This window comes from Anarhichas minor, unplaced genomic scaffold (genome assembly GCF_050575085.1).
Source record: "Anarhichas minor isolate MPS153535 unplaced genomic scaffold, ASM5057508v1 ptg000050l, whole genome shotgun sequence".
Lineage (NCBI taxonomy): Eukaryota > Metazoa > Chordata > Actinopteri > Perciformes > Anarhichadidae > Anarhichas > Anarhichas minor.
In genome coordinates this window covers 1,806,109-1,832,636 of record NW_027466496.1, presented here as the reverse complement: position 1 = coordinate 1,832,636, position 26,528 = coordinate 1,806,109, and the positions used below count along the sequence as shown (strand labels likewise).

At 44.6% G+C, this 26,528-nt stretch overlaps 1 protein-coding gene across 11 annotated transcripts; it reads left to right on the top strand.

The window, feature by feature from the left end:
* The first annotated feature begins 2,490 nt into the window (after positions 1-2,490).
* On the top strand, positions 2,491-20,913 carry pfkpa (phosphofructokinase, platelet a). 11 transcript variants are annotated; one of them, XM_076112513.1, is made up of 23 exons: positions 2,491-2,760; positions 5,511-5,584; positions 6,359-6,436; positions 6,724-6,913; positions 7,348-7,513; positions 7,762-7,806; positions 7,912-8,020; positions 8,271-8,366; positions 8,806-8,901; positions 9,645-9,737; positions 10,787-10,912; positions 11,578-11,642; positions 11,954-12,023; positions 12,889-13,035; positions 14,136-14,206; positions 14,323-14,410; positions 15,154-15,306; positions 17,627-17,791; positions 17,925-17,986; positions 18,077-18,188; positions 18,676-18,775; positions 19,631-19,736; positions 20,042-20,913. In XM_076112513.1, the coding sequence occupies exons 1-23, from the start codon at positions 2,667-2,669 to the stop codon at positions 20,196-20,198; spliced, it is 2,463 nt and encodes an 820-aa protein (XP_075968628.1). In that variant the 5' UTR covers positions 2,491-2,666; the 3' UTR covers positions 20,199-20,913. The 11 variants fall into 11 exon arrangements, 10 of the variants coding, with proteins under 10 accessions (XP_075968628.1, XP_075968633.1, XP_075968638.1 ...); XM_076112523.1 differs by lacking the exon at positions 8,271-8,366 and adding an exon at positions 16,355-16,507 and having other exon boundaries at positions 2,492-2,760; XM_076112512.1 differs by lacking the exon at positions 15,154-15,306 and adding an exon at positions 16,355-16,507 and having other exon boundaries at positions 2,493-2,760.
* Positions 20,914-26,528: the final 5,615 nt, after the last annotated feature.

Genomic DNA, 26,528 nt, shown 5'->3' with positions numbered 1-26,528 from the left:
ACAGCAGATCAACCACTGTACTAATTGATTCGCAATGTTATGTATATATATATACACAGTATATGATACCTACGTTTTTAAATGTACGTATGTAAACACATAAATGTATAAATAAACACAGTAATAAATAAATACATGAAATATACAAATAAATAAATAGAGATAGAAGGATCTGACTTTGTCCGTCCCTATACCGATAATGAAACCTGGGTTTTGTGTATCGGCCGATACCGAGTACCGATCTGATACCAGTGTTTGCCTCACTGTGTGGAAGTTCCTATGATCATTATTTTATGTCGAAGGCAAAATCAGGCTTGACTTAAACATTGCTTTCCTAACTTTGAAAAACAAAATTAGACAAATAAATACATCGATAGAAATGTACTGAATTGTTATTTATTTAAATATTGGTATCCAATACCGGATCTGCATGTCGTCACCGATAGCTGATTCAGCTATTTGAGTCAGTTTTGGACTGATATCAGAAATATGTTTCGGTATCGATGCATCTGAATAAATAAATAATATTAACGATAATTAATACTATACAAGTGTTGGCGCTCTGTGCAGCAGCGTGGGCGGGGCTTCAGGTCTCAGTTCATGATGTCGTCAGCGGGTCTTTCAGCCCTCTGCTCACTTCTGCTGCTGGATGCTGGATATAGCAGCGTGGGGTTGGGGGTGAGGATGGGGGGCGTGGGGTTGGGTGTGGGGGGACGTGGGGTTATTTACTGCAAGGGTACTTCTACTTTTGGTACTTTAAGTACATCTTGCTGATTATAACATACTTGACTAAGGTTTTGAATGCAGGACTTTTACTCGTCGTGGATTGTTTCATCAGTATGGTATTAGTACTTTTACTGCAGTGAAGGATCTGAATAATTTTTCATCTGGTAAAAAATTTTTTTTTGGGGCCCATTTGGGGGTATATCCATTGTTTCAGACAGTTCATAGATTGGTTCAATCAGAAAGAGTGTGATTTTGCTCTGTAGCTTTGCTTGCATTCAGTATATGATAACACAAGAGACAGAATTTCAGGGTCATAGTGAAATTTGACAACACAAATATGAACTTTTCTCAAATAAAGAGAGAGAAATAATTTTCCTGCTTGTAAAGGAAAGACGGATAAACTAGCTTTCATATCCGCGTCACTCCCAAATCCTAATTCTTAAAAGGACCGCACACAATGGATGGAGAATGGACCTGACAGTATCAACTTTGTATCGTTAAGTATGATGATGGGCTATTGGATTGTAATTTGAAGGGGGAGAAAACATACAAACCAGAACGCACACACAGATGTAGCATGTTAGAGTTATAAATAACTTGTCCATGTGAGAAACAATAGTTTAATTTAATGGCATCACCAAACATGTATATATACCACCAAATATCACCAAACACTTTTTTTTTAAAAGCCAATAATGACAAATTATTTGGGGGGGCTGAAGAACATTTTAGGGGGGCTTCAGCCGCCCTAAAATAGGCCTAACGGCGCCCCTGCTGTCAAGGAAATGCCAGACAGGTACAAACCATCTGGGATCACGCTGACAACGCTGCATATAGAGACATGATTACAGTACTGGTTACAGCTTTGACAATTGCTTTCCCGCCGAGAATCAACATGAGAAAAATAACATCATGCAAGCAAAAGCCTGGTGAAATTGTAGCAGACTATTACGCCAGACTCCATGTTATTTTCAACGAGCACAGCGGTCTAAGGGATAAGAAGCACCTGTCTGAGAAATGGATATATAGTTATAAATAAATAATTATATATATATATATATATATATATATATATATGTCTGTGTGTTTTATATTATAGTGAATGTTATTATATGATATATATATTATTATATTATACTGAATATTATTATATGATACATATATTATTATATTATACTGAATTGCTTGTGAGGGGGACAAAAATAAGATGTCCTGATGTGTTTGTTTAAGTGTTATTTACTGCTTTTTTTCATGTTGGAATAAATATTAAATATTTAACTGCAAAGTAGTAATGCGTGTTTGATACCTTCATTTTTTTTTGCATTAAATCATTCTGGGATGTTTGCTGAAATTGATTGGATGTGGCACAGCCCTACCTAGAAAACTTTCCACCAGCCGCCACTGGTTAACGGTGTATGGCAGGCTGTGATAATTACTCTACTCCAGCTGGTAAAAGGGGACGGGTAAATAATTGATAACAACGTGCACACTGCATTGTAATAAAGTTTCTGTGTGGAACTGTTCCATTCAACTTCTTGCAATGTGATGTGGCCGGCTTCCAGTAAACGCATTTTGTTCAGGTGTGTTTACCTCCTCAACAAAATCCCTGAGAACAGGGATCCAAATTGGCATCCTCCTACTCTCTGCCCCGCCTACATTCATCTACGTTTCCTCCCATTGGTTTTAAATCTAAGGAAGGCTTCTTAAACCGAGATCTGGTTGGCTCACGGCAATGTCAATCACTCTTCCCACGGTCAGCCTATGCAAATCAACGAATAGATGCGGAACAGGGAGAAGGAGAGCACAGCGGGCATCAATAGGTAGAGGCAGGGGGTGGACGAGTGTTGCCCTTCATCATTTTAGCACATTTGTATACTGTTGCGGTCCATTTGTATTGTTTTTGTTGGTCGGACCGGGATACTCACGGAACCGCTGTGAAAATGGCGCAGCCACAAAGCAAGAAGATATTCTTTGAGAACCTGTCGGGAGCGGGGAAAGCCATCGCGGTGCTCACGAGCGGAGGGGATGCTCAAGGTAAACGGTTGAGTGACAAGTTTCAAATGACACAGATATGTATCATCGTGTCAGTGTGGACCCGTAGAGGGCGAAAATACACGCCTTCAACTGTGTGATGCTGCACTGTCAGCGAGGCGGTGAGGCGTTTCTGTAAAAAGCATTGCTTCGTGTATAATGTAAAGTGAGGAAAAAGTAACGACCAACGATGGTCCATTCACTCTGAAAGCCCGCCGGTTAGCATGCTAACACGACACATCCTGCTAACCCCATGGAGGCTAACGTTATCTCGCTAACAGCATCACCCTCTGCCGTGGATTTGGGGACATGTTTGTCGCTTGCAGCACTGCTGGCGGGTAGTTAAGAGAGCCGTCAAGGTCGAGCCGTGCCGTCTTTCCCTATTCACAGACCATTGCAATATAACTAACGAGTTAATGTCATCATTTTATTAACTCAAGCCTAATACACTTGGATGAAGTAGAACGCCACAAAGGTGCCGGTCACTGCATTGCGGGTGGTGCTGGTTTGAGATGGGGGGGGGGGGGGGGGGGGTCGAAGCTTAAAATAACATTCTCAACATGTAGATTATAAATGAGATGAGACTTGAGTCTGTGGTTAGTTAGCAGCTACATTGAGGGTCAGCGGCGGAATGCCTGTATCCTGTGTACGTGATGAGCTGCATAGCCTTCATCTCTGCTACGTCTCTCCCAACGGCGCATGCGCCATGGAGGAAACCCTGGTCACGTGCTCACCGGCTCGTCTCTTCATGTGTCTGCAACAATGGTCACACATCTATCAGCACGATGTAGAGCACTGCATTTCTATAGTGATTAAGTGCTATTATTTAGGCGTTAAACGGTAGTGTATTAAACACAACATTGCTCTTGAAACTTGAGAAGCAATAGCTTTTCAGTTCAAGTCGTGATAGGAATTTATTTGAAGGCATACATGTTATTACATAAGAGCTGCCTCTTATGCCTATGATTATGTAATGGAATAAACTTAATTAAACCCTTCAGAACACAGACTTTTAGATATCGAACATAGTTAAACACCTAAGACATCGACATAAATCAATCATACAGTGAGTTGTCACATAAAAAAAAGAATAAATATGTTATTATTGTATTGATGTGACTGTTAAACTATGGAAAACCACCTGTTATGTTGGATAGTTGACCTACAACTACTTTGACTGCCTAGATATTGTAGTGCTTTTTCGCAGCTGACATTTTGATGTGTCATAGTAGGAAAAGTACAACGATGGCTCTGTTCTATTCAAGTGTCCCGGTAAGTCATGACCGCGAGCCAAGCATGCACAGTACGAACCAAAGCAGCTAAATGGAATTCAGCCATAAATCATTTATTATTTACATCTGCCTACTGCGACCTGTCTCAAGGTCCTTGAAGAAAGAGACCTGCAGGGAGGTCAACCTGGAGATGTTGATTTAGCCCGCCCTTAACTTTATTCATTTTCGACAAGAACAGCAGTGCAGTTTTCTGCACTTTACAACAATTGCCAGCCAAGTTTGGTGCATTCTAGCTCTCCCTGGCTCTGGAGAAATGAGTCGATCTTGGGTGGGTGGCTTTATTATTAGAATTCGCCCTTAGCACGAACACGTACACAGAAAAAAAGAAGAAGAAAGCGGCGTGCATGACAGGAACTGAATGTCAATGTCAGAGGGCATTGTGTAGACTTGGCTTGGTCCTTTCACTCACTCTGCAAGAAGAAGTGTCAGTTATGCAGAACGGGAGGTCCCTTTGATGAAGACCTCTGAGCTCGACCAGAAACAGAAAAGATACCTTTCTTGCATAATCTTTACATTTCATCTCAGATCTGTCTCGCACTCTTTCTCTGTCTGCTTCCTGACTGTGATTAGACCAGGCGGTTCATTTGAACATAGTTATGTAATGAGCCAGTAGGTCATGGGCTGTTGCACTGGACAGTGTGGTCCCTTTCTAATTGTTACGGGTGCTTTGTTGGTTCTGTGACGGTAGGAATGTAGGAGAAAAGACATTTTTGAAGGGTTTTTACTCCCCAGTATAGTCACCATATACATTTCACTGTCCTTTCACCGTCATTGCTGTCGTCTCCGCTGCCCCACTGGCCTTAAACCTTTGTGTTGCTTAGTAACAGCACTGCTTGGTAAGCGTTCAGATCTGCGGTGTTCACTGGTTTGTGCAGAAAAAGGGAACTCTGCCCTTTCTTCTGTTGTTTACACCTCCCGCAGTCAGCCAAGTTCCTGTTGTCCTGCTGTGGGTAAAGCATTACCCAGCATTCCCACTGTCAGTGTCTAAGCTAACCTATCATTGACATTCACGTCACAGAGCAGCGCCTTATTGGTTTCCAGAGTTCACTTGGGCTAACCACAAATAACTGAGAGGCTGTGTAGGAGGAGCTGGGAAACAGTCTGACCAAAAATGGCAGTGTGCTGTGCTGTAGTGAGAGAGAAAGAAATGTGACCCAAGATAACACACAGCTTAGCTGCACTTAAATACGCTGACACACACTGTCTTTCACATTTAAGACACATACTGTAAATGCTTAGAAGGGGAATTAAAGTTGTACTGCTGCAGTTCTTTGTGACGGAGATGAAATCAACTGTTAAACAGCCGTGCAAATCAGGATTTTACAATGATTTGCTACAGTTGACATGTGTGTTTTTTCCCTCTTTTAAGCTTAACTCTTGACTCTGGTCATCCCTGCAGTGTTGTACAAAGTTGTTTAATTTTTAGGATTCCTTTTTGATACTCTATATTTTTTTTTCCAGGGATGAATGCTGCTGTACGTGCCGTGGTTCGAATGGGGTTATATGTGGGAGCAAAAGTTTATTTCATTCATGAGGTGAGCCCATACTTTGTGATGATCATTGTGAAAGGCCCTTTCTGCCACTGCTCATAGTTCACTGTATGCTATAGAAGTGGGCCCGACGTAGAGAAATATAACTTCACCTACACACTTTAAATGTTCTCTTACATATCGTTTATGCATAACACATTAAGTACAATGTGTAATTATTCAACTTTTTAAAAACAGAGCAGAGGTAGGACAAAATCTATATTTTTAGCAACTCATTTACTGCAATATCTGAAGCAGTGACAAGTGTTTCAGATCAATGCATTTCATGACAGGATAAGCTTTGGTTGCACATTGACAACGCTAGGATCCCGGTCTCCATCTGTGGACACAGGGACGTTTGTTTTCACACAGCAGATGTCAGAGGAGCTTTGGCTAGGGCCCGTGCTCTGCTCGCTCATCCTGTCTGTGATCCCCGCACATCTGTGTATGTCATGGACCCCCTCGCTCGGAGTGTTGTTACATAACTGACTTGAGGCTTTAGCAGATGTGTGAAACTCCCCTCCCACTCAGGTACCACAGTACTCTGTGTGTGGTGACGGACACACTTTAAACCACATATATTCACTTCTTTAGTTTCCCAATTATAAATTTGTACTTTTCTATGGTGTTGCATTAGCTATTCATATTTATTTAATTCTGAGTGATGATGACATAATGATGAGTCCACATCACTCCAGCTGTTAGTTGTTTTGGATTATCTGTTTGGTCATCTCTTGTATTTATTTCCTAAGAAGCCTCATCTTTTTTTTTTCTTATCAGGGTTATCAGGGTATGGTGGACGGTGGGGAGAACATAGAGGAAGCCTCATGGGAAAGTGTCTCCAGCATGCTACAAGTGGTGAGTAATTATCACAGGCAGCATCTAATGCAATTACTGTACGGGCTCCAGAAGCAGCTCTCTCATATGTGGACTTCTGTTTGACAGCTAAGTAAGTATTTGCTCACAGAGAGCAGGGCATTCAAGAGGAAATTGCAAGTCATATAGCTAAAAGATAAGGTTGTTTTATGGTCATCCCCGAACATCCCAGCAGCCGGTGTGTGTGTTGCACCGAGCACCATAATGCACCAAGTACACGGATCAAAGAGTATTGGAGCTGAAGAGATGCCCCCACTTCTCGTCATCAGGGTGGGACCGTTATCGGCAGCGCCCGCTGTAAGGAGTTCCGCAGCCACGAGGGACGCCTGAAGGCCGCCCACAACCTGGTGCAGCAAGGCATCACCAACCTGTGCGTGATCGGTGGAGATGGCAGTCTGACGGGGGCCAACCTCTTCCGGGAGGAATGGAGCGGGCTGCTGACGGAGTTGGTGGAGCAAGGTACCGAGGAAAGACCAACCCCCTCTTTGCTTTGCCCTCATACCGTCACTCCGGGTTTTTATCCATTATTATTCTGGCTGTTGTGAAAAAAGCTTTCTATATGAAACCCCGCCTCTTCATTTTGTGTGATTTGCTCACAATGCTCCATCTCATGCCATCTTCTAAGAAGTTCCAACTGTTTATACACCTTAGGTCGGGCTCTGCTGTAAGTCGAAATATGTGCGGCCTTTCTTCAAGCTAGCAGATGCTCTTCATTAACATCTGTTAAGATGCACTCACTTTTACTTAAAGTGGAGTTAAATAACTCTTTAGGTTTTCCCCTGAGCTCAGCAGTTCCCATTGCGCCGTTATATTTTGACAACAAGCTGTGAGCTTAACCTGAACGACGGTAGAAACACACCACCGGTTCCACCCTAACGTTCTGATCCTCTCAGGCTTGATCGAGGCTGATGCCGTCCAGAAGTATTCGGCCCTGCACATCGTGGGGATGGTCGGCTCCATTGACAACGACTTCTGTGGGACCGACATGACAATCGGCACCGACTCCGCTCTGCACAGGATCATCGAAGTGGTGGACGCTATTATGACAACTGCACAGAGGTGAGGGGGAGATGGAGCAACTACATCTGTTCATTTATTCATATCTGTTGTATGTAGTAATTGGTAGTACAAAATAATCTGGCAAGTAAAAGTTTGAGCCGATTTTAAAGTCCTAAATATTGTAACTACTGTGAGCATCCTATTGCCCTAGCTTGAATATGTATGTTTAACTACTTGACATACATCGGTCTCATGATGTTGTATTCAAATGCACCGCTAAGTCTTTTTTTTCTGCTCTGATCTTTCAGTCACCAGAGAACATTTGTGTTGGAGGTCATGGGCAGACATTGTGGGTAAGAAAGCGTTTGATAAACGAAAACATAGTACCTGAGGCGGAGGCGTTATCTCCTCTGCTTATATTCATTCATTATATTCTGTCTCTGTGTGTTTCCCTCTAGCTACCTGGCCTTGGTGAGCGCCCTGGCTTGTGGAGCAGACTGGGTTTTGATACCTGAGATGCCTCCAGAGGACGGCTGGGAGGACAAGATGTGTGAAAAACTGTCTGCGGTAACACAATCTTATTTGTTCCCCAACCTTTTTCTACCGGTGTTGATTGCTATATAATGCTCCCTTGTTATCTTGTTTTCCATGACGATGCTGATATTAATCTGCACAATTTGTCTTTTTTTCTACAAGGAGTGAATCCTGACTCTTTTTTTATCAGAGAAGACTGATGTGTTGCAAAGTGTTTAGTGTCAGTCGTCTGGTGTCTCACTGTGTTTATTTCTGCTTTGGAAACCATTGTTCTATGATTCAGACCCGTTCCAGGGGAACAAGGCTGAACATTATCATAGTTGCAGAGGGAGCCATTGACAGGCATGGGAAGCCAATAACTTCTGGTATAGTCAAGGATGTGAGTACCTGAGTGCAAAGAAAGGGGAAACCAGAAGCACGGAGACCCGACTGATAGACATCCACAAATAGCAGAAATGCTCTGTATTATGGTTTGCTTGCAGTTTGTCTGCCATCATCATTGGCATCAGAATATCTAACTGCTCCTCATGTGAGTGGGGGAAGAAAAATCAGATCCATCTTGCTCCTAATGAGAGAATCATGATGCTGCGTGCTAAGTCCACAATAACGCAGTGGTGGCCAGCAGCAACCATGGCAGGATATTGCCGATTACAAAGTGCAAACGCAAGCTGCCACGGCAATCTTTCATCAGGGAATAATATCTCTTGCCCCCCCCTGGCTGTCACCGTCGTCCGGCCCCCGTGCTTCTGAAAGCCCATGTCGCAGCCACAGTCTCAGTTTTTCTGTCATGTTGTTTCTCCACCACCCCCTCCCTGTAGAACCGAGCAGGGATGAAAAGGCTGAATATCATAATTGTAGCCGAAGGGGCGATTGATCGTAGCAACAGGCCCATTACCACTGACAATATCAAGGATGTAAGTACAGAGCTGTGTGTAAAAAAAACAAGAAAGTGTGGCAACTGCCCGCTTGGACTGCCTCCTGTGTGACCTCTACTACTGTACTGCTGCCCTGGTGTGGCTTTGACTCTGTCGCTGTGTTTCTGGAGTGCTCTGTCAGACACACCTGCTAGTTTGGTAAGATGGCTGTCACCATACTACTACTCCTGCTGCGGATAACCTCACTAAACCTCACACATTTGTGAGGTCAATATTTATTAGATATGTTTTGTACAGTAGATTTGCTCGTAGAGATAATCACCCTGCACTAACCGTTCTTCGTTTGAAGGCAAACATTTTTGAGCATTTTTTGTTTTCTTGTACAGCACCTGACTGTCCCCATTATATTGAGCACCCTCCCGCATTTGGGATCTTCTGTTATGCTCGGTATAAGCTAAGAGCTCCCACGCAAACATGACTGAAAAATTAGAATGGCTTGCTTGTGCTTTGCTGTTTCCCCTTCTCTTCAGCTTTTCTACCGTGTTTGTGTTTCGGTGTGTGACGTGCCTGTTCCTGTAATTATGAATGTTTCGCATTTGTTTCACAGCGTAGTCCCGTTCCATACAGAATTTCACATTTAGCCTTATTACTAATATGCATGAGATACATTTGTATCACTTCACATGAGCCTTGTTACTATTTACAGTAGTATTTCTTGTTCGAGTAATACTAAAGTATTTTGCCACAGTATTTGCTAAAACCTGCACACTGTGTACTCCTAGCTCGTCGTCAAATGCTTGGGCTTCGACACGCGAGTGACCATCCTGGGGCATGTGCAGAGAGGAGGGACCCCCTCTGCTTTTGACCGCATCCTGGTAGGTCCACCGCTTTATGATCATCCAGTCATCTTTTTAGTCATTTTTCATGTGCTGGTTGTAGCTTCTGACATATCAGGATTTGATGCTTTGCAAACTGAATATTATGAAGTTCTTATTATTAATAATATTTGGACTGTTGGTGGAATAAAACATGCTTTCTAAATAGATCACCTTAGGCTTTGGGAAGTTTTAACAGGAATATGTCATCTTCTGATATTTTATAGACTAATCATTAGTTTATTATACCCAGATTATAGAACCATACTATTTGTCAGATGGGATTAATCTGCCTTTATTTGATGACAATTTACATGGTAGACCTTTTACAAGTTGTACTATTTTCTAACATAAGTTCTCTATTTATGTGCCACAGGGGGCGACTGTGGCTAAGTGGATAGCAGGGCCGTCTTTCAATCAGAGGGTCGGCGGTTCAATCCCCAGCTCTGGCTCTGCTAGTCGCATGTCGATGTGTCCTTGAGCAAGACACTTAACCCCAAAAGTGCTCCCGTAGCTGTGCCTACGGTGTAGAAATGTGATAGACTCTGAATTGTAAGTCGCTTTGGATAAAAGCGTCTGCTAAAATGACTGTAATGTAATGCGTCAACACTTTCAACCTATTGTACATGTTTGCTGTATGCTCTATTTGCGGTATTTTGGTAGGAACAGTCCAGCTGCCAAGAGCATTTCCTGTTTAATCCTGTTGTGCGTCTGAGGAGAAATGGCCCCAGGTTTTAGGTTAAGCACATTATCAGATTTATGGCTCAGCACATGTATCACTGCATCACAAACAGCGAGGGACAAGTCTCTTCATGTTTACCACAACTGGGTAAAAAAAAGTGAGGCGGAGGAAAAGTTATGAAGGAGAATTTTGTGTCCAGTGTGGAAAAAAAAAGAAGAAATCACTGGATTTAGGGAAGAAGGTGTCGGTAAATAAACCATTATGTGTTTACAGGAAAAACAGATGAGGTATGATGATACCTGTGTGTGTGTGTGTGTGTGTGTGTGTGTGTGTGTGTGTGTGTGTGTGTTTGTGTTTGCTCCCACAGGCCAGTCGGATGGGTGTGGAGGCCGTCCTTGCACTTCTGGAGACCACAGCTAACACGCCAGCCTGTGTGGTCTCTCTGTGTGGGAACCAGTCAGTGCGCCTGCCTCTGATGGAGTGTGTACAGATGGTAGGCACCGAAACCAGGCTGGAAACATGCCACACGTTCAATACACACACACACACACTCGAGCACGTATTTACAAAAGTACGGAAGCTGAAGAGAGAGGGGAAGCTGCAAACACTGGGAAATGACTCAGCCCGGACTCAGAGAGGCCGAGTCAAGGGGGACGGGTTGGAGGAGCATGAAGTAATGATGCCAGCCCATTGGGCCTGAAGTGGCACTAATGTTCACAAGAGAGTTTTATTGTTTGAGAGGCAGTTGTGTCGGGTTAATGATTATCTGAAGCATTTGGCAGCGTTGGCGATGACTGCCCCGCTGGGTGGTGATGTAATAGCAACGCACAAAGAGGCTTTGATGCTGTGCTCGCACAACATGTTCAGGTTTAAAAAGAACTAAAGGGAAGGCTTTTCTATTATTTTCAGATTTTGTGAAGTAGTTCAAGAAATGTGGGTCAATATAAGTTTACATATGTTATCCGTTTTGAGCTGGAACAGATGATGACAGTTTTTCTTGTGTTCTGTCTCTTTAAGATAGAAATGAATGCCTACAGATATTTAATCTCAGCTGATTTAAATTACACAAAGGGCCTCTGCTTTTGTACACACAGGGAGTACTCTGTATGAAATAGTACTGACTTCAGACAGTGAAAGTACACCTCTCTCTTCCCTCAGACTCAAGAGGTCCAGAGGGCCATGGATGGGAAGCGGTTTGAGGAGGCCGTTAAGCTCCGGGGCAGGTATGACTGACGGCCCGCTGGCACCACTCTGATACACCAAAGCCACCACTTCACTCAAGATCAAGACATTAGTTTGATGTTGCTTACTGTAGACAGGTGTAGTACGGAAAAACAAGTGGGTCATGGTGCTACTTAGAACACCAGCAGTCTGTTGTTTATACACACGGATACAGTCAACCCTCGTTAGAAATAACGATGCAGAAATTTCAACCCTCAGTATTTCAGCCTGTTTTGTGCATGCTCGTGTAGGTGGCGCTGAAAATGTCTCACGCTGTTGTTTTAACAATATTGTTGCACATGTTTTACTGCAGGAGTTTTGAAAACAACCTGAAGACGTACAAACTGCTGGCTCATCGTAAACCAGAATCCGAACTGCCAATTGTAAGTCACCTCCCGAAATCTCGACGGTGTCAGTCTTGTCAGCTCTGTTTTCCGAACACAAGTCAGACAATATACACACACACAGACACACACTGAGAAGGAGTTGTTTTATAATTCATTTTTTCACACGTACAGTAGCAGTCCCAAACACTGCCTGGAGTGCAGGTTGTTTTAAGAGAGTTGAATCGGCCTCCCCAAGCCACTGAGATGTTTAATTTTGTATAAATGTCCTACAAATAATGACTCGGCTACTACTGTCATGATGCGCTGTGCTGCTGCTATTCTTAGAGGTATCCATGGCAAAAAAAAACATCTCATGCAATGATTATTCCTGTTTGGCCAAACAATGTGAGCATTTCTCTGACAACAGGTGCATCTAATAATGCTAGTCAGGCTGCTATCCATCAGATATGGTAATAAAGGCGACCAGCTAATAATATCAACCAGTTTTAACCTTCTTCTAGCTGTGTAGCCTATAGTTACTGTACCATGCTTCACATGAGGCCCAGGTGACTCAGTGTTGGTCTGTCGTGCAGTGTTATCAAATGACACCTGGCTCCCTCGCTAAGGGATGACTAGTTCAGCCCTGCCAGGAGGGAGGACAGCTCAGACCGAAGATCAGTGAAGTGGAGCTGTGGAGCTCGCCTCAGGGCACCCCCACCCCCCTGCACTCTGTGATAATGACCACTGTGGGCACAGCGTGGTGCCGGGACCAGGGCAGGAACCTCTTATTGATTCACTCTGCAGAGCTTGATCAACTGTCCTCCAACAACAACAACTGCAACTCTCTCTTTGTTTTTTGCGTGATGATTAGACGGTTGAAGTCACATGTGATGTCCGTTTTTCTGTGTTTTCTTTCACTCAGAGCAACTTCAACGTGGCGGTGCTGAACGTCGGCGCCCCTTCAGCGGGCATGAATGCCGCCGTGCGCTCGGCCGTCAGGGTGGGCATCTCTGAGGGGCACAAGATGTTTGCCGTCAGCGATGGGTTTGAGGGGTTCTCCAAAGGACAGGTGGGTACTACATCACTGACACACTGGTGCGTGTGCTGTGCTGCTGCCTGCGTACACCGCTTTGCAGTCTCACTCCTTCTGATTTAAAAATCTCGCATGGAAGTCATCACATTAAGGAGATTTAATGTTATGATCAAATATTGTGTGTAGTACTTTCATATTTTAATCAACAACTCGAAGAGAATTGGCGGAGAAAGTATGCAATCACTGTTCGCTCCCTGACTGAATAATAATCAGGGAGAGCCAGCGGGGAATAATCTGTCCAGATTATTGTAAACCTATTTCCCACATCGACTCTCCCTCCTCTGGCCTGCTCAGTCAGAATCAATGCAATGCCACAATATATCGATAGAGGGCAACCGACTACACAGACTGTAAAACACAGTTTAGTCAGTCGGATGATTCTCACCTGATCTAACTATAGAGGAAGTCTTAACTTTTGAATGAGAGGTAAAGACATATTAGGTAGATATTTGAGTCTTTAAGTGGAGCCAGGCTGTACTGTAATTTGAGACGCTGCTTTTATCCTCCGTGACCAGTAGAACTGGTTTCCCACTCCTCTCCCTTATCCTCTGCTGACCTTTTCCCGGTTAAAAGAAAAACATAAATCCTCCTTTAAAGAACAGCGTTTAGCAAACGACCTGATCATTTATCTTCATTGAAATGTCCCCAATATCCCCGCTTAGTTAAACATCCTGTGTGTGCCCTGGCCAGCTGAAATCGGGCTGCGCCGACTGACCCTAAGAAGATTAGACCAGCGGGAGTAATGGATTTCTATACCTCAGCGCTCTGGGACTCTCTGCAACACACCTCTGTGTTTTCCGCGCTCCAGATCCTCTGTTGTATATGAGAGAGTGTAGCCAGGAGGAATGAACTCTCCTTCTAACAATCCTCTGCACCGAGACCCCAGAACGACACATAATACAGAATAATACAGGACTGTAACTGACACAGGAGGTTCTAGGTGTATTACGGTGTGTGGTAAACTGACCAACAACAATATGAAATAATCTTAGGCATAGATTGGAAATGCTGAAGGAAGGAAGGAAGTATTTCAAATGAGATGGAGTAAGATTCCCCTTGTTGTCTTGTCCCCTCAGATTAAGGAGATTAAATGGGCTGATGTCGGAGGATGGACGGGACAAGGTGGCTCTCTGTTGGGAACCAAAAGGTAAAGGGCCGCATTCTCAGCTATGTATACACTGGAACTGTTCAAATGTTTTTTACATGCACAGAAACTGTTCCTACCTCATAAAGAAACGAGGTTTGTTCTTTCCTTCCCTCCAGAACACTTCCTGCAAAGCACGTTGATAAAATTGCCGAGCAGATGCGAGAGCACAACATTAACGCTCTGCTAATTGTTGGTGGATTTGAGGTACGTCTAAAACTTTCTTTTCTTGTCCCTGCTAGCACATTTAGCTAACGAGGCTACATTCCCATTTATACCTCTTAACTTTTTGAAAATGCAAGTTAGCATTAGCGCTACTATCTTTCATAATCAGCAACATTACGAGCATGCTCACACACTTAAAGATGACAAAGTCACCGCTGAAGCGTTGCTAATGATATCATCAGATGTCCATGTGTACAGTATATATGACAGTGAACACTGTGATGTTGATCCTCTCCATCAGTCTTCTCCCTTTTTATGTCGGCGCATCACCATCTGGCTCCTTGCATAGTGGTGTGCATAATCGTGCTTCTTTGAATTGTAGCATAAAGCTGGTTCACTGATGTAACTGGTATATAAATAACATGATGATTTGGTTTTAATTGGAAACCAGAGCACCTGCTTATTTTTTTTTCTCCAGCCATTTCACGCACTCCCGTTTAGATGCTCACCAGCTTTATTTTCCTGTGATATATGCAAGTAAATGAGTTTCATGTGTCGGAATGGATGTGTGTGTGTGTGTGAGAGAGAGAGAGAGAGATGATGTTAGAGTGGTACCTGTCTGTTTCGCTGCTGTCCGTTGTGATAGACCTGGCTCCTCCCCTTGGCACCACCCACCCACTTTTGTCTCCCCCCCCCCTTGTGGCAAGTTAGCACCTCTCATCCAAACCACCCTGCAAACGCCCCCCCCTTCCGCAAACACTAAAGCCCTTGGCTCTGCCCTGCAGGCCTTCCTGTCACTGCTGGAATTGTTAACGGCGCGCGGGAAATATGACGAGTTCTGCGTGCCCATGGTCATGGTCCCGGCCACCGTCTCCAACAATGTGCCGGGCTCAGACCTCAGCATCGGTGCTGACACGGCTCTGAACGCCATCACCGCTGTAAGTGATGGGGCTGGCGACCAGAATGTCAAACTTGCTTTACGCTCACGGGGAGAAAAGGGAGAAGTCGCTCACTCTAGTCGTTTTACCGGCCTGTCAGGGAAGTATTTGTGAACATCTGTTAACCCAAACAAAACAACAAAAAAACACCTCAGGCAGACGAGACAAATTGAGTCGCGTCTGTGCTGCGAGGCATGACTGGTAAAGGTAAAACCGAGTCACAGAGCAGCGTCCCACCCCCCCCTTTCCCTATCAGGTGAGTAAGTGAGTGGCAACATGGAGGCATGCTGTGAGGTGCCAGAGTGTCGTGACCGGCCGCCATGTTTGCTCTGCCCGCCCGTCTGTGTGTTTGTGTCCCAACCCCAGGATGACTGGTTAACAGCATGCAGGTTTGATGTTGTCTACTTAGCTCACGTACAGCTGCAGAGCACAAACTAACACCTCGCAGTACAGAGCGTGCATCTGCTTGAAATGATAACGAAGCTGCCACACTAACTTTGTTCCGTACCAATGCGACATTAAAGAATGCTCTTGCTGTTTTGTTTAAAGCATCCTGATAACTCAAATTGACATAAACATGACTTAAGCTCAAATGTAAAGAGAATAACATCTCTGCCTGGATCCCTGCCACCATCTCCTTCATCCTCCTGTATATGCAGACTCGACCGGTGCTTGTCTTGCCTTACGCATAGCCTTCTGAGCTGCCTGGGCTCACAAACACACAGACCTCTGTCCCATCTTCCCCGGTCTTTCTTCCCTCTGCTCTATCTGCTCCACCACCTCCCTTTGACGATTCCCTTTCATTCTCTTCATGTTCCCATCTCCCCTTTCTTCTCCGTCTCTCTGTTCACACTTCCATCCTCCCGTCCTCTCCGCCAAAGGGAAGCCATTGCCGCTATCACACGGAAAGAGCCGGAAATGGCAGGAGAGCGCTCTAGCAAACCAAGAGAGAGAGAGAGATTCCCCTCTCTCTCTCTTGCGCTCTCTCTCTCCCGGTGGCCTGTCGTACAAGCGGCTCTTAACACGTTTTCACATGCTGCCGCTTCAGGCCTTTGAGAGTCTGCTGCAGCTGTACGAGGCTCGCGCTACCCACGAGGACTTTTGCATCCCGATGTGTATGCTGCCCGCCACCATAAGTAACAATGTGCCGGGCACAGACCTAAGTATCGGGGCAGACACGGCCCTCAATGCCATCGTGGAGGTAAGGCAGTCCAAACCGCCGCCGGCACAACTTTGACCGCTTTGACCGCATGCCAATGATGAAAATAACACATGATATCATGCATCCACTGCTTATATTCAACAAAACTGTCAGCCAACAGCAGTAAAGTGTTGCACGGGTATTGGCCGCAGCTCTATAGATTTATGTAGTCATTAACATGATGTAGTCATTCTTTTTTATCCCAACTCAAAGGTAAACCCTGACTGTAGTTCTAACATCACACGCATAGGATTAACTTTAACCCAAACACTTCCACTGAATGTTAAAGGGGCACTCCACCGATTTTACACATCAGGTTGAGTTGTACTCGTCATGAGGAGTTTAAATCAGCCTGTGAGTTGCTTCTAACAAAAAGACTGCATTACCACCTGCAGGTGTGAGTTTCTAGAGACGTGGTCATTTAGAAGGCAAGATGCACATTGAGTTGCATTATGGGAAATGTAGGATCCAGGTTTTTTTTGGAGCTTGATCCACACTAGAGACTACAAATCAGAATACCTCGGCCTCTGCTGCCTCGATTTAAACCATTCTTTCATTACATCTGTCTTCTGTGAGTCCTCCAACTTGATGGACATGCAATACTAAATCACTGGGAAGCCCCTTTACCATTGTTGTAAGTGTGGAGTTTTTTACTGACGTCACAGTCACCTGATATCAAACTGATTAGCAGCATTGAACTAAGATTTCTTTCCCCTCTAAATATAATTCTAACCATGTGCTTGACATTTGAACTGTAAATGAGATGTGAAGTTTACCGTCTGATTTGCTCTCTCATACTGACGCAGGACTCCAGTCTAACTGGTGAAAGCGACATTTCAGCCTGAATCTGCCCAAATTGTTTAAATGCAGCAAGTTGACTCTTGTGCAGATTGAGAAATGAGCATGGCGGCTGTGAAACTAGTGTCTGTTTATCTCCAGCATGTGGAATGTATTACTTGACCTGTAATCCTCGCACTCCTGACCGTGATTTTTTAGACTCTTTGTTATGCTAAACATGAAATATAACCGGAGTTGTCTCACATATCCCGTTTCATAATGCATAGCTCGTAACAATCGCCTGACGTGCACTGACTTGGTGAGCTTGTGTGCGTGTGTCAGACTTGCGACCGCATCAAGCAGTCGGCCAGCGGGACCAAGAGGCGCGTGTTCATCATCGAGACCATGGGAGGCTACTGCGGCTACCTGGCCAGCGTGGGAGGCCTGGCCGCCGGAGCCGACGCTGCCTACATATACGAGGAGCCCTTTGACATCAGAGACCTGCAGGTAACTCGGCCTCCGCTGTTTGAGTCTCCTCTTTGATTCCACAGCTCACTTCGTCCACAAGAGGGCATTCGGACGGCCTCTGCGGTACAATGCCGTCTGCTGGTCACTCACAATTTCCCGTTTGTACCCACAGGCCAACGTTGAGCATTTGACTGAGAAAATGAAGACCAGCATTCAAAGAGGACTGGTCCTCAGGTAACAACCATTTTAATGATGCTGCGTGTGTTTCTGTGCGCATGTGGACTTAGACGTCTAACTGTTTCCTTTCACTGCATGTGTGTGTAGGAATGAGAACTGTAATGAGAACTACACCACGGACTTCATCTACCAGCTGTACTCTGAAGAAGGGAGGGGGGTGTTCGACTCCAGGAAGAATGTGCTGGGACACATGCAGCAGGTAGGCACAGCCGTGCCGGTTCCCCTTTCACACCCACTAAAGTGTCAGGGGTAACAGTTCATCCAGGCCTAGGAAGATTTAATAAACCATTTTTTATATTTGTATCATGAATATGCATGTCCCCATTTCACATGGGCGGGCTTTGTTGTGTTTTGGCTTTGCGTGTCTTGAGATTAGCACGGATAAACCAGGATCAAACAGAACTTCCATGGTCCCAAAGGGGGAAGTGGGTTGTGCCTGCAGCAAGTAAAGGGATACAGAAAAAGTATATTTTAAACATGGCACAACTAACAATGTTTAATATGTAAAAAACAAAGAAGTTTGGTGGCTCTGGGTTTGAATCTGGTCTTACAATTGTGATGCATATTCATCTTTTCATCATTTCCTTTTTCGTCACTGTAAATGTGCAGTCTTTAAAACATGACAAGAAAAAGTATTATCCTCAAAAAAAATGCAACAAAGTGAAACATTGTGATTCTTTGGAAAGGGAGGAGCGCCGTCTCCGTTCGACCGTAACTTTGGGACCAAGATCTCCGCCAAGGCGATGCAGTGGGTCACCAAAAAGCTGGTGGAGACATTCAGACAGGGTAAGGTTGATGTTCCACCTCAGAGTTAGTGAAAGGAGCCGTGGTAGTCGATCCTCCCTCCCTACAGAGGCGTGACCGTTGTGAAGCGGACCTTTACCCACATCCGTCATGGAGTCACTGTCTGATGTTCTGACGTATTTTGAGGAAATTATTTATTGATCCTTTGAATCCATCAGCATAACTACTTGATGAGAAATTGATTTGAATGTACTTGCAGATGGAAAACAACTGTGAGAGATGTGTGATACTTCTGAGCAATAGTTTGTCTTAAAAGCACACTGAATGTGTACAAAGGCAACAATTAAAGTTAAAACTCTTTGTTTTTTATGTCTATTTCCCATACACATGGATGACATAAGATGAAGGTAAATCTTTATTTTTCCGCTGGCTCCATGACCATCTCCTTTATATTTAGCTCCATGTCCCTGTCTTGTCTTTTCCATTAGTCTTATAGATCCACACAGGCAGTCCAGGCACTTGTGCGGTACAGCTGTGACCAGTCTGTGTCTCACAAATTTAGCAGTAGCCACCGTGCTACACTATTCCCAGTTCACAAGTCGTCTGAATTGATAAGACTGGAAACTAACGGACACTTGTTTCCTGCTTTGCCTCGCATCTTTCCCGTTCACCTGTGACTCTTTATGTCGCCTCAGTTGCTTTCTGTGTTTAGACTTTCATCCCATCTCCATCCTCCCGTAGATCCACGCAGAACTGTTGTGTTAATAGCTAGAAGAAAAGCCACCACCGCTCTACACTCACTGCCAAACATCTAATCCATGCTGCTGTCCGTTTGCAACCCTCTAAAGTACGTTTCCCGTGTTTCCACCTCTTGACTGCTGCGGTCTTTCCCCACAGGCCGAGTGTTCGCTAACACCGAGGACACCTGCTGCCTGCTGGGGATGCGGCGCAGGGCTCTGGTCTTCCAGCCCGTTGTGCAACTCAAGGGAGAGACCGACTTTGTGTACGTATGGAGCCACGTGGACTTAAAGGCACACTGCACCAATTCTTTCTTCTTTCTAGTTGTGGTACACGTTAATGCTAGCTCACCCAACCTGCCGTGGTACCAAAGCTAAATGCTGAAACAGGTATTCTTATCACGCTGGTCCAGATGGGAATTTGATCTTTTTCTCTTCCTCATTCATTAGAATAGATTAGATTTGTGCCACATGGGATCAGAAGTGACCGTTAGAATTAGAACATTTCTGTTATAGTGAGAAAAAAGAAAAGCCACAACCACAGTGCTGAGATCTGCCCGTCTGTCCGCAGTCACAGGATCCCCAAGGAGCAGTGGTGGTTGAAGCTGCGTCCTCTGATGAAGATCCTGGCTAAGTACAAGACGAGCTACGACGTGTCGGACTCCGGACAGCTGGAGCACGTCGTGCGCAACCGGCCCAAAGAGTCGGACGCTTCGGTCGCCATGTGAGGGCCAGCGGACCACGGTGGCCCCCCCAAAGTCCAGTCTGTGTGCAGGACCGGAAGGTCCGCGAGGCGTCGGTGTGCGTGTGTCGTAAAAAAAAAAAAAACCAGCTTGAGTAACGACGTCAACAGCCGTCTCTGTTTGACCACATACCGTGTTAATTTCCTGTCTGTCATTTCCTTCACTATCATGAACCGTAACCTCGCCTCTGCAGTGTTCCTAATATCAAACACACACACACATGCGTGTTCTCGTACACAGCTGTCCCGCCATGCATCTTGTGTGTACTTGTCGCCCTGGATGTTTAGTGTCACCGCTGTTTTAAAAAAATGCACTTTCTCTGTCTCCGGTTGCGTAGGCAGGCTCTGAGCCCAGAACTGCACCAGGACAGAATAGACCCTGTGTGTAACTGCTGTAAAAACCTGTGTGTGTGTGTGTGCGTGTGTCTGCCTAGACCCAGTGTGAGGTTCAGCATATTTATGTGAGACTGATGCAATACAGCTCTACTGCTGCAAGTCAAGAGGACTGCGTGCTGTGCTTTACACTGAAACTAATATTTATCTTTTTAACTTTGTTTATTGTTTTGCTCGTCAACATGGATATCTTAACTGTAGGCAGTGCTGTACTGGGTAGCTGTCTGTCATGTTGCACCAACAAGTTAGATCTGTAAGAGACTAATGTTTCCCATGGAATAAAAATCAGTCTTGAGAAGTGTAACCTATTGAGTAGTGTCACTGTATTTATTTATTTATCCACTGAACATCCAGATTTCGGCTTTTATGGAGCTTTCAAGTTGGAAAATTCATTGTATTCCACCCTAGCAGTATCATTCTTTATGGCGTTGTTCCAGCTCTTCACTAAAGCTGTATAATAATAATAATAATAATAGTAAGTTCATTTATCCAGCACCAAGAGCAACACCAAACAACAGACCTGAATACAGACGTCAAGCTAAAAACACAGACGACACTGAAAAAAACCTAAACTAAAGCAAGTCGAAACAAATGAGTCTTGATGCTGCTTTCTAAAAGTGTCCAGAGAGAGAGAGAGAGTTCTAAAGCCCAGTCTTCTTTGTGTCTTGAGCCTGGAGCGAGGAACAACCAATAAACCCTGATCAGAGGACCTCGGAGGCCTGCTGCTGATGTCGGGCTCTTTAATGTAAGCAGGCGCCTGACCTCGCAAGGCTCTGAACGTGAGCCAGCGGAAAGAAATCAAAACGTCAGACACATGAGGAGGACTCGGTCTAAAGCTCGGCAGCAGCATTGTGGACCACTTGTAGGAGATTTAAGGACGTCTCGCTGGGGCCGGTTAAAAGAGAATCGTGATTGGTCAAGACGGGAGGAAATGAACGAATGAATAATCATTTCAAACCCAGCTGTGGACACAATGGGCCGGAGTATGGTGTGAAATATATAATAACACTTTTTTTTATGGCTGCACTATTCCATCTAATGGAAATAAAATAAAGGTCTTGATCTTCACTTTAATTTGAATGAATTCCCCAATTCTATTGGGTTTCACCAAAGCTTGGAGAACATAAAGAAAAGGGTTTTTAATGACGAACCAGCAGCAGGTTAGTGGCTGTGGAAGGATTGCCGGCCTACAAAGCACAGGCTCAGGGGCCAGAAGGGGTCAGGGGGCCACTGGACCAGAGCCTCTGTTTGAAGTGACTGTTAGCGTTTCTAGTTTGAAATTCAACCAGACAGGCGCAGAGACAAAATTACCGCATTGTTTGTGATTTGGGGTTTCCCTTTGCACGACAATAGTGTCACAATCCGTCCACGTTAGTGGGTTTTTAAGATAAAGGCTCTGTGATGGTGGTCACTCCATAGACCTAGTAGTGAAATACATAAAGGCAGCACATGAAAATACAACCATGCATATTATATAATACAATTTAAATGAGTATTAAGATTTTTGTTTTTTAAAGAAAAATAAATTGCTGGATTTGTCACCCAAAGCAAGGTGCTGTTCTAATAGAAAATCAATACGGAAGGAACAATAAAAACATCTCCAGTATGTATAACTTTTTCAATAATAAATCTAAAGACGGGGATGAAGTGCGGAAACAGAATACACAAGAAGCATCTTGTGATAGTGGTGCTTTGATTAAGAACCGACCAAGCACCAGACAGTCAAAAGACTCCCAGACTGCACTGCTGCTGGTGTTCTCATGCTCTAAGCCAGCAGGTGGCGGCAGAGCACCGTCACGTCCCCGCTGTCCCGGGTTCATCGGGTGCATTATGACACGGATTCCCTCCATCACTCGCTGTCCACTTCTGCTCTCCACAACTCCACTACTCAGTGGCTTTCTCTGAAAGCAGAGTAGGCGCGTGAGGCCTTGTGTGAGCGTGCGTGTGTGTCTGTAGCCATAATTAGGAATTAATCTTATCATTTGAAAGAAAATTTCAATTTCCCATGGGTTTATTAATTGTGTATACATGTAATTGGGCTGCTTTTTCCTTTCTCTGTCTTAACTGCGAGTAATTACATGCATATATGGCCGGGCTGAGGCCATCGCTAAGCGACAGCGTGGTGACGTAAAATGTAATTTGAAGCAAAAGCTACCTGAATCACCTCTACTCCCCACGGACCCTCCTGGAATAATTACCATCCTCGACTTAAACCAGTGCGGTTAATTCAGCCTTTACAACCCACGCCTCCGCACAAAAAGATGCCTCCCATCACTGTAATTTCCTCGGACCCCAATGGGCCCATGGTTCATTGTGGAGGCATTTTCATGTTGCCGGCTACTTCTCTCCGAGCATGAAATTAGTAAATCCAATAATTTGGGTTGATTTAAGAATGCGAGGGGAGACCGCGGGGCCACGTGCCCATAGGTAATCAATACTAATTACCATTTAATTTCCTCCCCCACACTTATTTTTTCTCCAGAATCACATGTGAATCTCATCTCATTGGACTGATTAAAGGTTGCAAATGAAGGGTCCTCACTCCCCTATTCTCATCAAAGGCCAAGCACACGCTCGGTACCTTTGTCTTCATTTAATTCTACATTGTCTTCAGACAAGGCCCCCAATTATAAGCTCGCAGTGAATCTTCAAAATAGCCGGTGCACACTGACCTTTTTCAGATTAAAAGCACATTCTCCTCTCAGGGAGTCCCATACGGTCCGATTTCCCTCCTAATGAACCGCAGTGGTTGGGATTTCTAGCGCTGTAATAACTAGTGGAGAGCAGCAACCCTAAAATAAGATTACTATAAAGGTATTGTGATAACAACAGCGACAAGAGCCAATATACCCTGGGCTGGCTGAGATTGGAAAAGCAATATTTTTTTTTTTATTTCAAATGAATCACACATATGACATTCAGAATGAATATTTATGAATAGATAAATCCATGCAAAAACAAATGAACACATAATACATTCCAGGAGAGAGATGAAAAAGGCGCAGACCAGCAGAAGTTATAGATTTCAGATACTGCAGTCCCTGCCGGCTGAAAACGTATACTTTGCAGGAGCTGGTTCCCAAATACACGAGTGATTCACGTGACCTGTTTCCAGACATTGGACAAGGGATTTGATCCACCTCACACACACACACACACACACACACACACACACACACACACACACACACACACACACACACACACACACACACACACACACACACACACACACACACACACACACACACACAAGAGAAGATCTGGCTTAAAACAAGCCCAGCCAGTCGCACTCCAATTTAGACTTCCCACAATCCAGCAGGCCAAGTGTAGAAATGCTCATATGAGAGTTTTCCTCTGACAATTAAGACACCCATGGAGGCATGGAAAGCTCTCAATTCCATTAGCCTCTGTGCTGTTTTCACTCTATCTGTCCACTGAGCCTTAACTTACTTATTAGTACAAGTCTGCCGTATTTTGTTGGGGAAGCGATTAGTGGAAATCTACATGAAAAGGCAATTTCCCTCGTCTTTTCCTTGCCCTCACTCTCACACTTCATTGGGATCAGACAGATCTAAAGAATGGCATTTGCGCACTAATGAAATTGTCTCTGCATCAATTCTGATGTTGCTCTTTGGACGGAAGCCACTCGTGTCTTTATTTACTTGTTATGGCCGGTGTTGGCTAAAATTGCACTGCCGCTGGTGCGCTGCCCCCCCCCCCCCCCCCCAGTTTCACCAAAGGCTGGGAGCATCGGCTGGCAGTCAGCTTAGAGACTGCAGCTCCACTTTGATGTATTGGAGTTAATATCTTCCTGACATTTCTCAGGACAGATTTTCATCACCGGATTCATCTGTACTTTTGGGGCTATGTGATGAATGAGTCAGGACATTCATTTTCCTCCCCTCGTCTCTCTCTTCTGCAGAGGAAAGACATGTGTGTGTGTGCGTGTGTAAATATGTATCTACTGTTGAGATGCAGGCATGTGAATCTTTTCTTGAGGTTGGTTGTGCATTGGTGTGTGTGTGTGTGTGTGCGTTCCTTTGTGTGTTTCCATATTCAGCCCCAGTGTGCCTGAGCAAGCGGGAGTCTGAAGCGAGCGTATACTTGTGACACGAAATAGACGGCGGCATTAATGGAACTGACATTAATTTGACAGAGCGCTCACTAACATGCGAAGTCACTCGCAGTTCATAATAATAATATTAACTCTGCATTAACATGCAAGGCTGTCTGTTGCGCCAGATGCCGGGCTGGGCCCGGTTCTAGACAGCTTTGAATGGGGGGTGTTGATATGAGTGTTCTTTAGGACTGTAAGCTGGAACATGCACTATTTTATGTTTTTTATCTGAAGCCATCCCCCAACGTGTACATGTAGGCTGTGTACAGTAATCAAGTGGCTTTCCACATTATATGGAGTAGCTGTGGGACAGTAGTTAGCTCTAAATAGCTTTTCATAATTTTGGTTGGCATCTCTCTTTTCCCTTTTCTTCTCTATTGATATACTCCACACCTAGTATACCTTTGTCCCAGTCACATCGCTGGTCTCATAGCTCTGAAACAACAGTGACAATCACAGTTAAATGCAGTGGTGGACTCAGGCTGACTGAGTGACACTGGCAAGAAAAAAATACATTGGGTACAAGCGCAGACCGTTTTCTAGCTTGTAAGGCAGCCTATATGGCACTGAATTGTGTTTTCTTCATTTAAGGGCACCTTTTTGTGGACTGCATTCAGTTTTCTCCACTGGAAGGGCACCCTATAAGGCAATTTATCATGTTTTTCTCCACTGTAAGGATACCCTAGAAGGCATCTTGTTGTATCTTGTTTTCTTGTCTGGATGGGCATTCAAGAAGCCACTTCACATGTTTTCTCTACTTAAAGGGCATCAAAGAAGCCCCTTTGACATGTTTTCTCCACTGGAAGAGTATCAAAGGAGCCACTTTATCATGTTTTCTCCACTGGAAGAGTATCAAAGGAGCCACTTTATCATGTTTTCTCCACTGGAAGAGCCTCAAAGGAGCCACTTTATCATGTCTTCTCAACTGGAAGAGCATCAAATGAGCCACTTTATCATGTTTTCTCCACTGGAAGAGCATCAAAGGAGCCACTTTATCATGTTTTCTCCACTGGAAGAGCATCAAATGAGCCACTTTATCATGTTTTCTCCACTGGAAGAGCATCATAGAAGCCCCTTTATCATGTTTTTCCAATGGGAGGGAACCCTAAAGGGCGCTTTATCATGACTATCCACTTGAAGGGCATCTAAGATGCTACTTCATCATGTTTTCTCCAATCGAAGGGTAGCCTAGAGGGCCCTTTATCAGGTTTTCTGTTTTGGAAGGGCAACCTAGGACACTCCCGGCTGTCACGATCTCGGCAGTGACGTCACAGCCTAACTCCAAGAATGGGCAAATAGGTGGATGGACGATGGAGCTGAGGCGGGCCCGGGTGACGCAGCAGAGCCGACAGCTAGCAGCTAGCAACCTGGTACAGCACCCACCTTGGAGGGGGGAGCGTAGAGGTATTCGGTTGGTTGCAATTTGCAATGTCACCAGAGATGCGTCTCAATCTTACACACTTGTCTTTTAAGGCAAAATATATATATTTCTTTTCTGTTTGATCCGAACCAAAATTACAGGTGTTGAACCTCCATTGGACACCAGTTTGGACCGAACAGACGGACCTTGGTCCGTTGACAAGAGGTGGTTTCAGTCCGGTTTGTTTTGTGTAAACATTTTTTGGATGGTTGGACTTTTGGACGAATTACGAGACGTTCTGGGAGGCTGTCACGTTCTAAGAGTCGGGAAGCTCCTGTAAGGAACGGTTCTGAGGTTAGTGTGTATAGGCCAACGTAGCGTGTGGGCGGCACCCTGGACAAGAGTGTCGATCGTGTCTGGAGTATGCACAACAAGAAAAGCCT

Coding starts and splice junctions, on each gene's coding strand:
- pfkpa (XM_076112523.1), top strand. CDS start 2,667: ATGGCGCAGCCACAAAGCAAGAAGATATTCTTTGAGAACCTGTCGGGA. Junction 16,508..17,626: donor CCCTCAATGCCATCGTGGAG/GTAAGGCAGTCC, acceptor TGCGTGTGTCAG/ACTTGCGACCGCATCAAGCA. Junction 17,987..18,076: donor CAAAGAGGACTGGTCCTCAG/GTAACAACCATT, acceptor ATGTGTGTGTAG/GAATGAGAACTGTAATGAGA.